The sequence below is a fragment of the Myxine glutinosa genome, chromosome 13 (genome assembly GCF_964187855.1).
Source record: "Myxine glutinosa chromosome 13, kmMyxGlut1.1, whole genome shotgun sequence".
NCBI classification, from domain to species: domain Eukaryota; kingdom Metazoa; phylum Chordata; class Myxini; order Myxiniformes; family Myxinidae; genus Myxine; species Myxine glutinosa.
This window is the reverse complement of record NC_136273.1, coordinates 86,421,048-86,434,735: the sequence shown is the minus strand read 5'-3', so window position 1 is coordinate 86,434,735 and position 13,688 is coordinate 86,421,048. Positions and strand designations below refer to the sequence as shown.

General features: G+C 38.4%; 1 protein-coding gene across 1 annotated transcript in view; it reads right to left on the bottom strand.

Annotated features, from left to right (window-relative positions):
• LOC137438394 (ATP-sensitive inward rectifier potassium channel 1) overlaps positions 1-13,688 on the bottom strand; it is a 118,562-nt gene that overhangs the window by 87,579 nt on the left and 17,295 nt on the right. The window contains exon 3 of the mRNA XM_078767743.1: positions 11,387-11,570. Within this exon, the coding sequence (XP_078623869.1) occupies positions 11,387-11,570 (184 nt within the window). The remainder of the gene's footprint in view (positions 1-11,386; positions 11,571-13,688) is intronic.

Below are 13,688 nucleotides of genomic sequence, written 5' to 3'. Positions count from 1 at the left end.
AAATGGCTGTTTATGGGATGTTGAATGTGAAATGGCTGTTTATGGGACATCGAATATAAAATGTCTGTTTATGGGATATCGAATATAAAATGGCTGTTTATGGGATGTTGAATGTGAAATGGCTGTTTATGGGATGTTGAATGTGAAATGGCTGTTTCTGGGATGTTGAATGTAAAATGGCTGTTTATGGGATGTTGAATGTAAAATGGCTGTTTATGGGATGTTGAATGTGAAATGGCTGTTTCTGGGATGTTGAATGTAAAATGGCTGCTTATGGGATGTTGAATGTGAAATGGCTGTTTATGGGATGTTGAATGTAAAATGGCTGCTTATGGGATGTTGAATGTGAAATGGCTGTTTCTGGGATGTTGAATGTGAAATGGCTGTTTATGGGATGTTGAATGTGAAATGGCTGTTTATGGGACATCGAATATAAAATGTCTGTTTATGGGATATCGAATATAAAATGGCTGTTTATGGGATGTTGAATGTGAAATGGCTGTTTCTGGGATGTTGAATGTGAAATGGCTGTTTATGGGATGTTGAATGTGAAATGGCTGTTTATGGGATGTTGAATGTAAAATGGCTGTTTCTGGGATGTTGAATGTAAAATGGCTGTTTAAGGGATATTGAAAGTAAAATGGCTGTTTTTGGGATGTTGAATGTAAAATGGCTGTTTATGGGACATCGACTATAAAATGGCTGTTTATGGGATGTTGAATGTAAAATGGCTGTTTATGGGATGTTGAATGTAAAATGGCTGTTTATGGGATGTTGAATGTGAAATGGCTGCTTATGGGATGTTGAATGTAAAATGGCTGTTTCTGGGATGTTGAATGTAAAATGGGTGTTTATGGGATGTTGAATGTAAAATGGCTGTTTCTGGGATGTTGAATGTAAAATGGCTGTTTATGGGATGTTGAATGTAAAATGGCTGCTTATGGGATGTTGAATGTGAAATGGCTGTTTCTGGGATGTTGAATGTGAAATGGCTGTTTATGGGATGTTGAATGTAAAATGGCTGTTTATGGGATGTTGAATGTAAAATGGCTGCTTATGGGATGTTGAATGTGAAATGGCTGTTTCTGGGATGTTGAATGTGAAATGGCTGTTTATGGGATGTTGAATGTAAAATGGCTGTTTCTGGGATGTTGAATGTGAAATGGCTGTTTATGGGATGTTGAATGTAAAATGGCTGTTTATGGGATGTTGAATGTGAAATGGCTGCTTATGGGATGTTGAATGTGAAATGGCTGTTTCTGGGATGTTGAATGTGAAATGGCTGTTTATGGGATGTTGAATGTGAAATGGCTGTTTATGGGATGTTGAATGTAAAATGGCTGTTTATGGGATGTTGAATGTGAAATGGCTGTTTATGGGATGTTGAATGTGAAATGGCTGTTTATGGGATGTTGAATGTAAAATGGCTGTTTATGGGATGTTGAATGTAAAATGGCTGTTTATGGGATGTTGAATGTGAAATGGCTGTTTATGGGATGTTGAATGTGAAATGGCTGTTTATGGGATGTTGAATGTGAAATGGCTGTTTATGGGATGTTGAATGTAAAATGGCTGTTTCTGGGATGTTGAATGTGAAATGGCTGTTTATGGGATGTTGAATGTAAAATGGCTGTTTCTGGGATGTTGAATGTGAAATGGCTGTTTATGGGATGTTGAATGCAAAATGGCGGCTTCTGGGATGTTGAATGTGAAATGGCTGTTTATGGGATGTTGAATGTAAAATGGCTGCTTATGGGATGTTGAATGTGAAATGGCTGTTTCTGGGATGTTGAATGTGAAATGGCTGTTTATGGGATGTTGAATGTAAAATGGCTGTTTATGGGATGTTGAATGTGAAATGGCTGTTTCTGGGATGTTGAATGTAAAATGTTTATATGGGATGTTGAATGTGAAATGGCTGTTTATGGGATGTTGAATGTGAAATGGCTGTTTATGGGATGTTGAATGTGAAATGGCTGTTTATGGGATGTTGAATGTGAAATGGCTGTTTATGGGATGTTGAATGTAAAATGGCTGTTTATGGGATGTTGAATGTGAAATGGCTGTTTCTGGGATGTTGAATGTGAAATGGCTGTTTATGGGATGTTGAATGTGAAATGGCTGTTTATGGGATGTTGAATGTGAAATGGCTGTTTCTGGGATGTTGAATGTAAAATGGCTGTTTATGGGATGTTGAATGTAAAATGGCTGTTTATGGGATGTTGAATGTGAAATGGCTGTTTCTGGGATGTTGAATGTAAAATGGCTGCTTATGGGATGTTGAATGTGAAATGGCTGTTTCTGGGATGTTGAATGTGAAATGGCTGTTTATGGGATGTTGAATGTGAAATGGCTGTTTATGGGACATCGAATATAAAATGTCTGTTTATGGGATATCGAATATAAAATGGCTGTTTATGGGATGTTGAATGTGAAATGGCTGTTTATGGGATGTTGAATGTGAAATGGCTGTTTCTGGGATGTTGAATGTAAAATGGCTGTTTATGGGATGTTGAATGTAAAATGGCTGTTTATGGGATGTTGAATGTGAAATGGCTGTTTCTGGGATGTTGAATGTGAAATGGCTGTTTATGGGATGTTGAATGTAAAATGGCTGCTTATGGGATGTTGAATGTGAAATGGCTGTTTCTGGGATGTTGAATGTGAAATGGCTGTTTATGGGATGTTGAATGTGAAATGGCTGTTTATGGGACATCGAATATAAAATGTCTGTTTATGGGATATCGAATATAAAATGGCTGCTTATGGGATGTTGAATGTGAAATGGCTGTTTATGGGATGTTGAATGTAAAATGGCTGCTTATGGGATGTTGAATGTGAAATGGCTGTTTCTGGGATGTTGAATGTGAAATGGCTGTTTATGGGATGTTGAATGTGAAATGGCTGTTTATGGGACATCGAATATAAAATGTCTGTTTATGGGATATCGAATATAAAATGGCTGTTTATGGGATGTTGAATGTGAAATGGCTGTTTATGGGATGTTGAATGTGAAATGGCTGTTTATGGGATGTTGAATGTGAAATGGCTGTTTCTGGGATGTTGAATGTGAAATGGCTGTTTATGGGACATCGAATATAAAATGGCTGTTTATGGGACATCGAATATAAAATGGCTGTTTATGGGACATCGAATATAAAATGGCTGTTTCTGGGATGTTGAATGTGAAATGGCTGTTTATGGGATGTTGAATGTGAAATGGCTGTTTCTGGGAAGTTGAATGTGAAATGGCTGTTTCTGGGATGTTGAATGTGAAATGGCTGTTTATGGGATGTTGAATGTGAAATGGCTGTTTATGGGATGTTGAATGTGAAATGTCTGTTTATGGGATATCGAATATAAAATGGCTGTTTATGGGACATCGAATATAAAATGGCTGTTTATGGGACATCGAATATAAAATGGCTGTTTCTGGGATGTTGAATGTGAAATGGCTGTTTATGGGATGTTGAATGTGAAATGGCTGTTTCTGGGATGTTGAATGTGAAATGGCTGTTTATGGGACATCGAATATAAAATGGCTGTTTATGGGACATCGAATATAAAATGGCTGTTTATGGGACATCGAATATAAAATGGCTGTTTCTGGGATGTTGAATGTGAAATGGCTGTTTATGGGATGTTGAATGTGAAATGGCTGTTTCTGGGAAGTTGAATGTGAAATGGCTGTTTCTGGGATGTTGAATGTGAAATGGCTGTTTATGGGATGTTGAATGTGAAATGGCTGTTTATGGGATGTTGAATGTAAACTGGCTGTTTCTGGGATGTTGAATGTGAAATGGCTGTTTCTGGGATGTTGAATGTGAAATGGCTGTTTATGGGATGTTGAATGTGAAATGGCTGTTTATGGGATGTTGAATGTAAAATGGCTGTTTCTGGGATGTTGAATGTAAAATGGCTGTTTAAGGGATATTGAAAGTAAAATGGCTGTTTTTGGGATGTTGAATGTAAAATGGCTGTTTATGGGACATCGACTATAAAATGGCTGTTTATGGGATGTTGAATGTAAAATGGCTGTTTATGGGATGTTGAATGTAAAATGGCTGTTTATGGGATGTTGAATGTAAAATGGCTGTTTATGGGATGTTGAATGTAAAATGGCTGTTTCTGGGATGTTGAATGTAAAATGGGTGTTTATGGGATGTTGAATGTAAAATGGCTGTTTCTGGGATGTTGAATGTAAAATGGCTGTTTATGGGATGTTGAATGTAGAATGGCTGTTTATGGGATGTTGAATGTAAAATGGCTGTTTCTGGGATGTTGAATATAAAATGGCTGTTTTTGGGATGTTGAATGTAAAATGGCTGTTTTTGGGATGTTGAATGTAGAATGGCTGTTTATGGGATGTTGAATGTAAAATGGCTGTTTCTGGGATGTTGAATATAAAATGGCTGTTTTTGGGATGTTGAATGTAGAATGGCTGTTTATGGGATGTTGAATGTAAAATGGCTGTTTTTGGGATGTTGAATGTACAATGGCTGTTTATGGGATGTTGAATGTAAAATGGCTGTTTCTGGGATGTTGAATGTAAAATGGCTGTTTCTGGGACATCGAATATAAAATGGCTGTTTTTGGGATGTTGAATGTGAAATGGCTGTTTATGGGATGTTGAATGTAAAATGGCTGTTTATGGGATGTTGAATGTAAAATGGCTGTTTCTGGGATGTTGAATGTGAAATGGCTGTTTCTGGGATGTTGAATGTAAAATGGCTGTTTATGGGACATCGAATATAAAATGTCTGTTTATGGGATATCGAATATAAAATGGCTGTTTATGGGACATCGAATATAAAATGGCTGTTTCTGGGATGTTGAATGTGAAATGGCTGTTTCTGGGATGTTGAATGTAAAATGTTTATATGGGATGTTGAATGTGAAATGGCTGTTTCTGGGATGTTGAATGTGAAATGGCTGTTTATGGGATGTTGAATGTGAAATGGCTGTTTCTGGGATGTTGAATGTAAAATGTTTATATGGGATGTTGAATGTGAAATGGCTGTTTATGGGATGTTGAATGTGAAATGGCTGTTTATGGGATGTTGAATGTAAAATGTTTATATGGGATGTTGAATGTAAAATGGCTGTTTCTGGGATGTTGAATGTGAAATGGCTGTTTATGGGATGTTGAATGTGAAATGGCTGTTTATGGGATGTTGAATGTGAAATGGCTGTTTCTGGGATGTTGAATGTAAAATGTTTATATGGGATGTTGAATGTGAAATGGCTGTTTATGGGATGTTGAATGTGAAATGGCTGTTTATGGGATGTTGAATGTAAAATGGCTGTTTCTGGGATGTTGAATGTGAAATGGCTGTTTATGGGATGTTGAATGTGAAATGGCTGTTTCTGGGATGTTGAATGTAAAATGTTTATATGGGATGTTGAATGTGAAATGGCTGTTTATGGGATGTTGAATGTGAAATGGCTGTTTCTGGGATGTTGAATGTAAAATGGCTGTTTATGGGATGTTGAATGTAAAATGGCTGTTTATGGGATGTTGAATGTGAAATGGCTGTTTATGGGATGTTGAATGTGAAATGGCTGTTTCTGGGATGTTGAATGTAAAATGGCTGTTTATGGGATGTTGAATGTAAAATGGCTGTTTATGGGATGTTGAATGTGAAATGGCTGTTTCTGGGATGTTGAATGTAAAATGGCTGTTTATGGGATGTTGAATGTGAAATGGCTGCTTATGGGATGTTGAATGTGAAATGGCTGTTTCTGGGATGTTGAATGTAAAATGTTTATATGGGATGTTGAATGTGAAATGGCTGTTTATGGGATGTTGAATGTGAAATGGCTGTTTATGGGATGTTGAATGTAAAATGGCTGTTTCTGGGATGTTGAATGTGAAATGGCTGTTTATGGGATGTTGAATGTGAAATGGCTGTTTCTGGGATGTTGAATGTAAAATGTTTATATGGGATGTTGAATGTGAAATGGCTGTTTATGGGATGTTGAATGTGAAATGGCTGTTTCTGGGATGTTGAATGTAAAATGGCTGTTTATGGGATGTTGAATGTAAAATGGCTGTTTATGGGATGTTGAATGTGAAATGGCTGTTTATGGGATGTTGAATGTGAAATGGCTGTTTCTGGGATGTTGAATGTAAAATGGCTGTTTATGGGATGTTGAATGTAAAATGGCTGTTTATGGGATGTTGAATGTGAAATGGCTGTTTCTGGGATGTTGAATGTAAAATGGCTGTTTATGGGATGTTGAATGTGAAATGGCTGCTTATGGGATGTTGAATGTGAAATGGCTGTTTCTGGGATGTTGAATGTGAAATGGCTGTTTATGGGATGTTGAATGTGAAATGGCTGTTTATGGGACATCGAATATAAAATGTCTGTTTATGGGATATCGAATATAAAATGGCTGTTTATGGGATGTTGAATGTGAAATGGCTGTTTATGGGATGTTGAATGTGAAATGGCTGTTTCTGGGATGTTGAATGTGAAATGGCTGTTTATGGGATGTTGAATGTGAAATGGCTGTTTATGGGATGTTGAATGTGAAATGGCTGTTTATGGGATGTTGAATGTGAAATGGCTGCTTATGGGATGTTGAATGTGAAATGGCTGTTTATGGGACATCGAATATAAAATGGCTGTTTATGGGACATCGAATATAAAATGGCTGTTTATGGGACATCGAATATAAAATGGCTGTTTCTGGGATGTTGAATGTGAAATGGCTGTTTATGGGATGTTGAATGTGAAATGGCTGTTTCTGGGATGTTGAATGTGAAATGGCTGTTTATGGGATGTTGAATGTAAACTGGCTGTTTCTGGGATGTTGAATGTGAAATGGCTGTTTATGGGATGTTGAATGTAAAATGGCTGTTTCTGGGATGTTGAATGTAAAATGGCTGTTTCTGGGATGTTGAATGTAAAATGGCTGTTTAAGGGATATTGAAAGTAAAATGGCTGTTTTTGGGATGTTGAATGTAAAATGGCTGTTTATGGGACATCGACTATAAAATGGCTGTTTATGGGATGTTGAATGTAAAATGGCTGTTTATGGGATGTTGAATGTAAAATGGCTGTTTATGGGATGTTGAATGTAAAATGGCTGTTTATGGGATGTTGAATGTAAAATGGCTGTTTCTGGGATGTTGAATGTAAAATGGCTGTTTATGGGATGTTGAATGTAAAATGGCTGTTTCTGGGATGTTGAATGTAAAATGGCTGTTTATGGGATGTTGAATGTAAAATGGCTGTTTCTGGGATGTTGAATATAAAATGGCTGTTTTTGGGATGTTGAATGTAGAATGGCTGTTTATGGGATGTTGAATGTAAAATGGCTGTTTATGGGATGTTGAATGTAAAATGGCTGTTTCTGGGATGTTGAATATAAAATGGCTGTTTCTGGGATGTTGAATGTAAAATGGCTGTTTATGGGATGTTGAATGTAAAATGGCTGTTTATGGGATGTTGAATGTAAAATGGCTGTTTCTGGGATGTTGAATGTAAAATGGCTGTTTATGGGATGTTGAATGTGAAATGGCTGTTTATAGGATGTTGAATGTGAAATGGCTGTTTCTGGGATGTTGAATGTAAAATGGCTGTTTATGGGATGTTGAATGTAAAATGGCTGTTTCTGGGATGTTGAATATAAAATGGCTGTTTATGGGATGTTGAATGTAAAATGGCTGTTTATGGGATGTTGAATGTAAAATGGCTGTTTATGGGATGTTGAATGTAAAATGGCTGTTTATGGGATGTTGAATGTAAAATGGCTGTTTGTGGGATGTTGAATGTAAAATGGCTGTTTATGGGATGTTGAATGTAAAATGGCTGTTTGTGGGATGTTGAATGTAAAATGGCTGTTTATGGGATGTTGAATGTAAAATGGCTGTTTATGGGATGTTGAATGTAAAATGGCTGTTTATGGGATGTTGAATGTAAAATGGCTGTTTGTGGGATGTTGAATGTATAATGGCTGTTTATGGGATGTTGAATGTAAAATGGCTGTTTCTGGGATGTTGAATGTGAAATGGCTGTTTATGGGATGTTGAATGTAAAATGGCTGTTTATGGGATGTTGAATGTGAAATGGCTGTTTATGGGATGTTGAATGTAAAATGGCTGTTTATGGGATGTTGAATGTAAAATGGCTGTTTCTGGGATGTTGAATGTGAAATGGCTGTTTATGGGATGTTGAATGTAAAATGGCTGTTTATGGGATGTTGAATGTAAAATGGCTGTTTCTGGGATGTTGAATGTGAAATGGCTGTTTCTGGGATGTTGTATGTAAAATGGCTGTTTATGGGACATCGAATATAAAATGTCTGTTTATGGGATGTTGAATGTAAAATGGCTGTTTATGGGATGTTGAATGTAAAATGGCTGTTTCTGGGATGTTGAATGTAAAATGGCTGTTTATGGGATGTTGAATGTAAAATGGCTGTTTCTGGGATGTTGAATGTAAAATGGCTGTTTATGGGACATCGAATATAAAATGTCTGTTTATGGGATGTTGAATGTAAAATGGCTGTTTATGGGATGTTGAATGTAAAATGGCTGTTTATGGGATGTTGAATGTAAAATGGCTGTTTATGGGATGTTGAATGTAAAATGGCTGTTTATGGGATGTTGAATGTAAAATGGCTGTTTATGGGATGTTGAATGTAAAATGGCTGTTTATGGGATGTTGAATGTAAAATGGCTGTTTATGGGATGTTGAATGTAAAATGGCTGTTTATGGGATGTTGAATGTAAAATGGCTGTTTATGGGATGTTGAATGTAAAATGGCTGTTTCTGGGATGTTGAATGTAAAATGGCTGTTTCTGGGATGTTGAATGTGAAATGGCTGTTTATGGGATGTTGAATGTAAAATGGCTGTTTATGGGATGTTGAATGTAAAATGGCTGTTTGTGGGATGTTGAATGTGAAATGGCTGTTTCTGGGATGTTGTATGTTAAATGGCTGTTAATGGGACATCGAATATAAAATGTCTGTTTATGGGATGTTGAATGTAAAATGGCTGTTTATGGGATGTTGAATGTAAAATGGCTGTTTATGGGACATCGAATATAAAATGTCTGTTTATGGGATGTTGAATGTAAAATGGCTGTTTATGGGATGTTGAATGTAAAATGGCTGTTTATGGGATGTTGAATGTAAAATGGCTGTTTATGGGATGTTGAATGTAAAATGGCTGTTTATGGGATGTTGAATGTAAAATGTCTCGATGGGATGTTGAATGTGAAATGGCTGTTTATGGGATGTTGAATGTAAAATGGCTGTTTCTGGGATGTTGAATGTGAAATGGCTGTTTGTGGGATGTTGAATGTAGAATGGCTGTTTCTGGGATGTTGAATGTAAAATGGCTGTTTATGGGATGTTGAATGTAAAATGGCTGTTTGTGGGATGTTGAATGTAAAATGGCTGTTTATGGGATGTTGAATGTAAAATGGCTGTTTGTGGGATGTTGAATGTAAAATGGCTGTTTATGGGATGTTGAATGTAAAATGGCTGTTTATGGGATGTTGAATGTAAAATGGCTGTTTCTGGGATGTTGAATGTGAAATGGCTGTTTATGGGATGTTGAATGTAAAATGGCTGTTTATGGGATGTTGAATGTAAAATGGCTGTTTCTGGGATGTTGAATGTGAAATGGCTGTTTCTGGGATGTTGTATGTAAAATGGCTGTTTATGGGACATCGAATATAAAATGTCTGTTTATGGGATGTTGAATGTAAAATGGCTGTTTATGGGATGTTGAATGTAAAATGGCTGTTTCTGGGATGTTGAATGTAAAATGGCTGTTTATGGGATGTTGAATGTAAAATGGCTGTTTCTGGGATGTTGAATGTAAAATGGCTGTTTATGGGACATCGAATATAAAATGTCTGTTTATGGGATGTTGAATGTAAAATGGCTGTTTATGGGATGTTGAATGTAAAATGGCTGTTTATGGGATGTTGAATGTAAAATGGCTGTTTATGGGATGTTGAATGTAAAATGGCTGTTTATGGGATGTTGAATGTAAAATGGCTGTTTATGGGATGTTGAATGTAAAATGGCTGTTTATGGGATGTTGAATGTAAAATGGCTGTTTATGGGATGTTGAATGTAAAATGGCTGTTTATGGGATGTTGAATGTAAAATGGCTGTTTATGGGATGTTGAATGTAAAATGGCTGTTTCTGGGATGTTGAATGTAAAATGGCTGTTTCTGGGATGTTGAATGTGAAATGGCTGTTTATGGGATGTTGAATGTAAAATGGCTGTTTATGGGATGTTGAATGTAAAATGGCTGTTTGTGGGATGTTGAATGTGAAATGGCTGTTTCTGGGATGTTGTATGTTAAATGGCTGTTTATGGGACATCGAATATAAAATGTCTGTTTATGGGATGTTGAATGTAAAATGGCTGTTTATGGGATGTTGAATGTAAAATGGCTGTTTATGGGACATCGAATATAAAATGTCTGTTTATGGGATGTTGAATGTAAAATGGCTGTTTATGGGATGTTGAATGTAAAATGGCTGTTTATGGGATGTTGAATGTAAAATGGCTGTTTATGGGATGTTGAATGTAAAATGGCTGTTTATGGGATGTTGAATGTAAAATGTCTCGATGGGATGTTGAATGTAAAATGGCTGTTTATGGGATGTTGAATGTAAAATGGCTGTTTATGGGATGTTGAATGTAAAATGGCTGTTTCTGGGATGTTGAATGTAAAATGGCTGTTTATGGGATGTTGAATGTAAAATGTCTCGATGGGATGTTGAATGTAAAATGGCTGTTTATGGGATGTTGAATGTAAAATGGCTGTTTATGGGATGTTGAATGTAAAATGGCTGTTTCTGGGATGTTGAATGTAAAATGGCTGTTTATGGGATGTTGAATGTAAAATGGCTGTTTTTGGGATGTTGAATGTAGAATGACTGTTTCTGGGATGTTGAATGTAAAATGGCTGTTTATGGGATGTTGAATGTAAAATGGCTGTTTATGGGATGTTGAATGTAAAATGGCTGTTTATGGGATGTTGAATGTAAAATGGCTGTTTATGGGATGTTGAATGTAAAATGGCTGTTTATGGGATGTTGAATGTAGAATGACTGTTTCTGGGATGTTGAATGTAAAATGGCTGTTTATGGGATGTTGAATGTAAAATGGCTGTTTATGGGATGTTGAATGTAAAATGGCTGTTTATGGGATGTTGAATGTAAAATGGCTGTTTATGGGATGTTGAATGTAAAATGGCTGTTTATGGGATGTTGAATGTAAAATGGCTGTTTATGGGATGTTGAATGTAAAATGGCTGTTTTTGGGATGTTGAATGTAGAATGACTTTTTCCGATGCTGAATGGATCAAAAAGCGAAGTGGCTGTTGGATTTGGAATCAAAGCCCACCTGTGTTTCCACAGAGTACAAGAAGGCTCCCATAACATTTTTCACGTTGTGCACACATGGCTTTTGTTCCTGTGTGGAGTTGCTGGTGGATAAATCTCTATGTGATGATGCAACGGCAAACCAAATGAGACCGAAGAGGAGCCACGAACCAAGGTAAACAATGAAGAACATTGCACACTTGCACCTGTGAAGCACAAGATATAATAACCATTTGTGGATTGGTATTCGATGAAAATACAGTGTATGTAATCATTCTATCTAACCACATTCATCAAAATTGTCTTCAAGCCAAATTTCTCAAATAAATTTAGTCATTTGTATCAACATTCATTTTGAAAAGTGTCTTTATAATATGAATATAATTCCATTGTTATTATTAGTCCTTATAGATCTTGTAAATAAATAAAAAACCCATCAGTTTGTGGTCTCCTGATCAATCATAAAATAAGGAATACGAATGCTGAGTGGGTCGACAAATATTTTATTGTTTTATTTTACAAATCCCTTCTCCGTCACGAGCTTCCTGCCTCCATCCTCAATCACCGCCCGTCCCTTCATTGCCTTACTATCCGCACTCCTGTTACGAGCCAATTTAGAGATCATCTTCCTCCCACCATCCACCATCCTCCTTCAACTTGTACACCTCCCTCTTCCATATCATTCCTCACCTTATCCACAGTTCTCCTTGCTGCTCCTCTTCTTCTTCTGCACATACAGGTAAAGCAACCCTGCATCCGGTTCTCTCCCTCTATCCTTGATCTTCTCTTTCCTCTTGCAAACCTCCTTTTCACCAACTGCCTTCGATACTTCCTCTGTCCACCATACCTGATTTCTATCCCTCGACGAGGACGTCCTTCCACACAACACTTCTGCAATTCCCCTGAATGCCTCTCCATACTTCTTCCACCCCTTCTCCAAACCTTCCACGAAGTTGCTCACACCTGGCGCCCACCCTCTTCTTGTACTCTTCGGCGACGTTTCCCCTACACTTCCCTAACCTCATAACCTCTCGACCCCTTCTCTTAACCTCCCTCCTTTTCTTCATCCTCACCACAAACACCACAACCTTGTGCTGGGAGGCAACATGCTCTCCAGCCACTGCCTTGCGATCCTTAACCCTCCACAGCTGTCACTTCCTTACCACCACCAAATCCAGTTCTGTCCTGTGCTGTCCACTCCTATAGATAATCTTGTGGCGTTCCCGCTTTAGAAAGAAGGAGTCTGAGCCATCAGCTCCACCAGCTCTTGACCCTCTCTATTCCTCGTTCCCCAACCAAATCTCCCAACCCATTCCCCTTCACCAGGCTGCGCTACTCCGACATGCACGTTGAAGTCTCCAGCAATGCACAGCATCCCCTCCATCTCAACCATTCCCATCATCCTCTCCAGTGCGTCCCTGAATTTCTGCCTCTCTGGCCTAGACCTTCCCGTTTGTGGCCCATATACCGACATAACACACACCATTTGCCTCTGTACCACCACCCATGCCATCTTTCCACTCTGAGCACCTCCTTGCTGATCTCGTCCAAAACTATTATTCATACTCCTTCCATCCCACCTGCGTGCAACATCTGGTATCCTCCTACTAATCTCTTCGCCCTGTCCCCTTTCCATATTGTCTCCTGCGCACACAACACTTCCAACCTCCTTCTCTGCACCATCTCCACCACCTCAACCCCTCTCCCCCCATTGATCCCACATTCAAACTACCGAGCCGAACCTCGCTTCGAAACCTCTGCCCGCTTGGCAGAGTTAGTACCATCTTGATTAGTTTGGGACACTCAAGTCACCAATCATTAGCGCTGCCCTGGCTGACCTGCTGGATCTCCTACCATAGGCTGTTATCATATAGCTACCTCTTGCACTCCTACCCGAGTGCACACACACACACACACACACTCCCACCTCTCCCTGCTCTCTTTCTCCATTTGTTCCTCTCCCTCCCCTCCCTCAAGGGAAAGTAAAAAAAAAAAAGAAGTAACATTTCAAAGTGAACACCCCAAATGCTTTTCACACTTGATTCCCGCCATTCAGTTTCACCCTCACCCCCCTCATGCAATCCTCCTCGTGTGCCTCGCCCCATGTTCAGAATCTCTACCAAGCCTCAACTCTTGGTCACCAATTCCCTGCCGTGCAGGGCCGCCCCATGAAGGAAAACCGAGCCAAGTCCACAGGCCCAAGGGCGAAACACAACCGACCCTGACAAACCGCTACACCTCTCCTCGTGTTGAGCCATTTCCGTTTTTTTGCAATACTTTATAAACCTGCTTGGTCTCCTTGAGTTATTCAGACCGTCACAAGA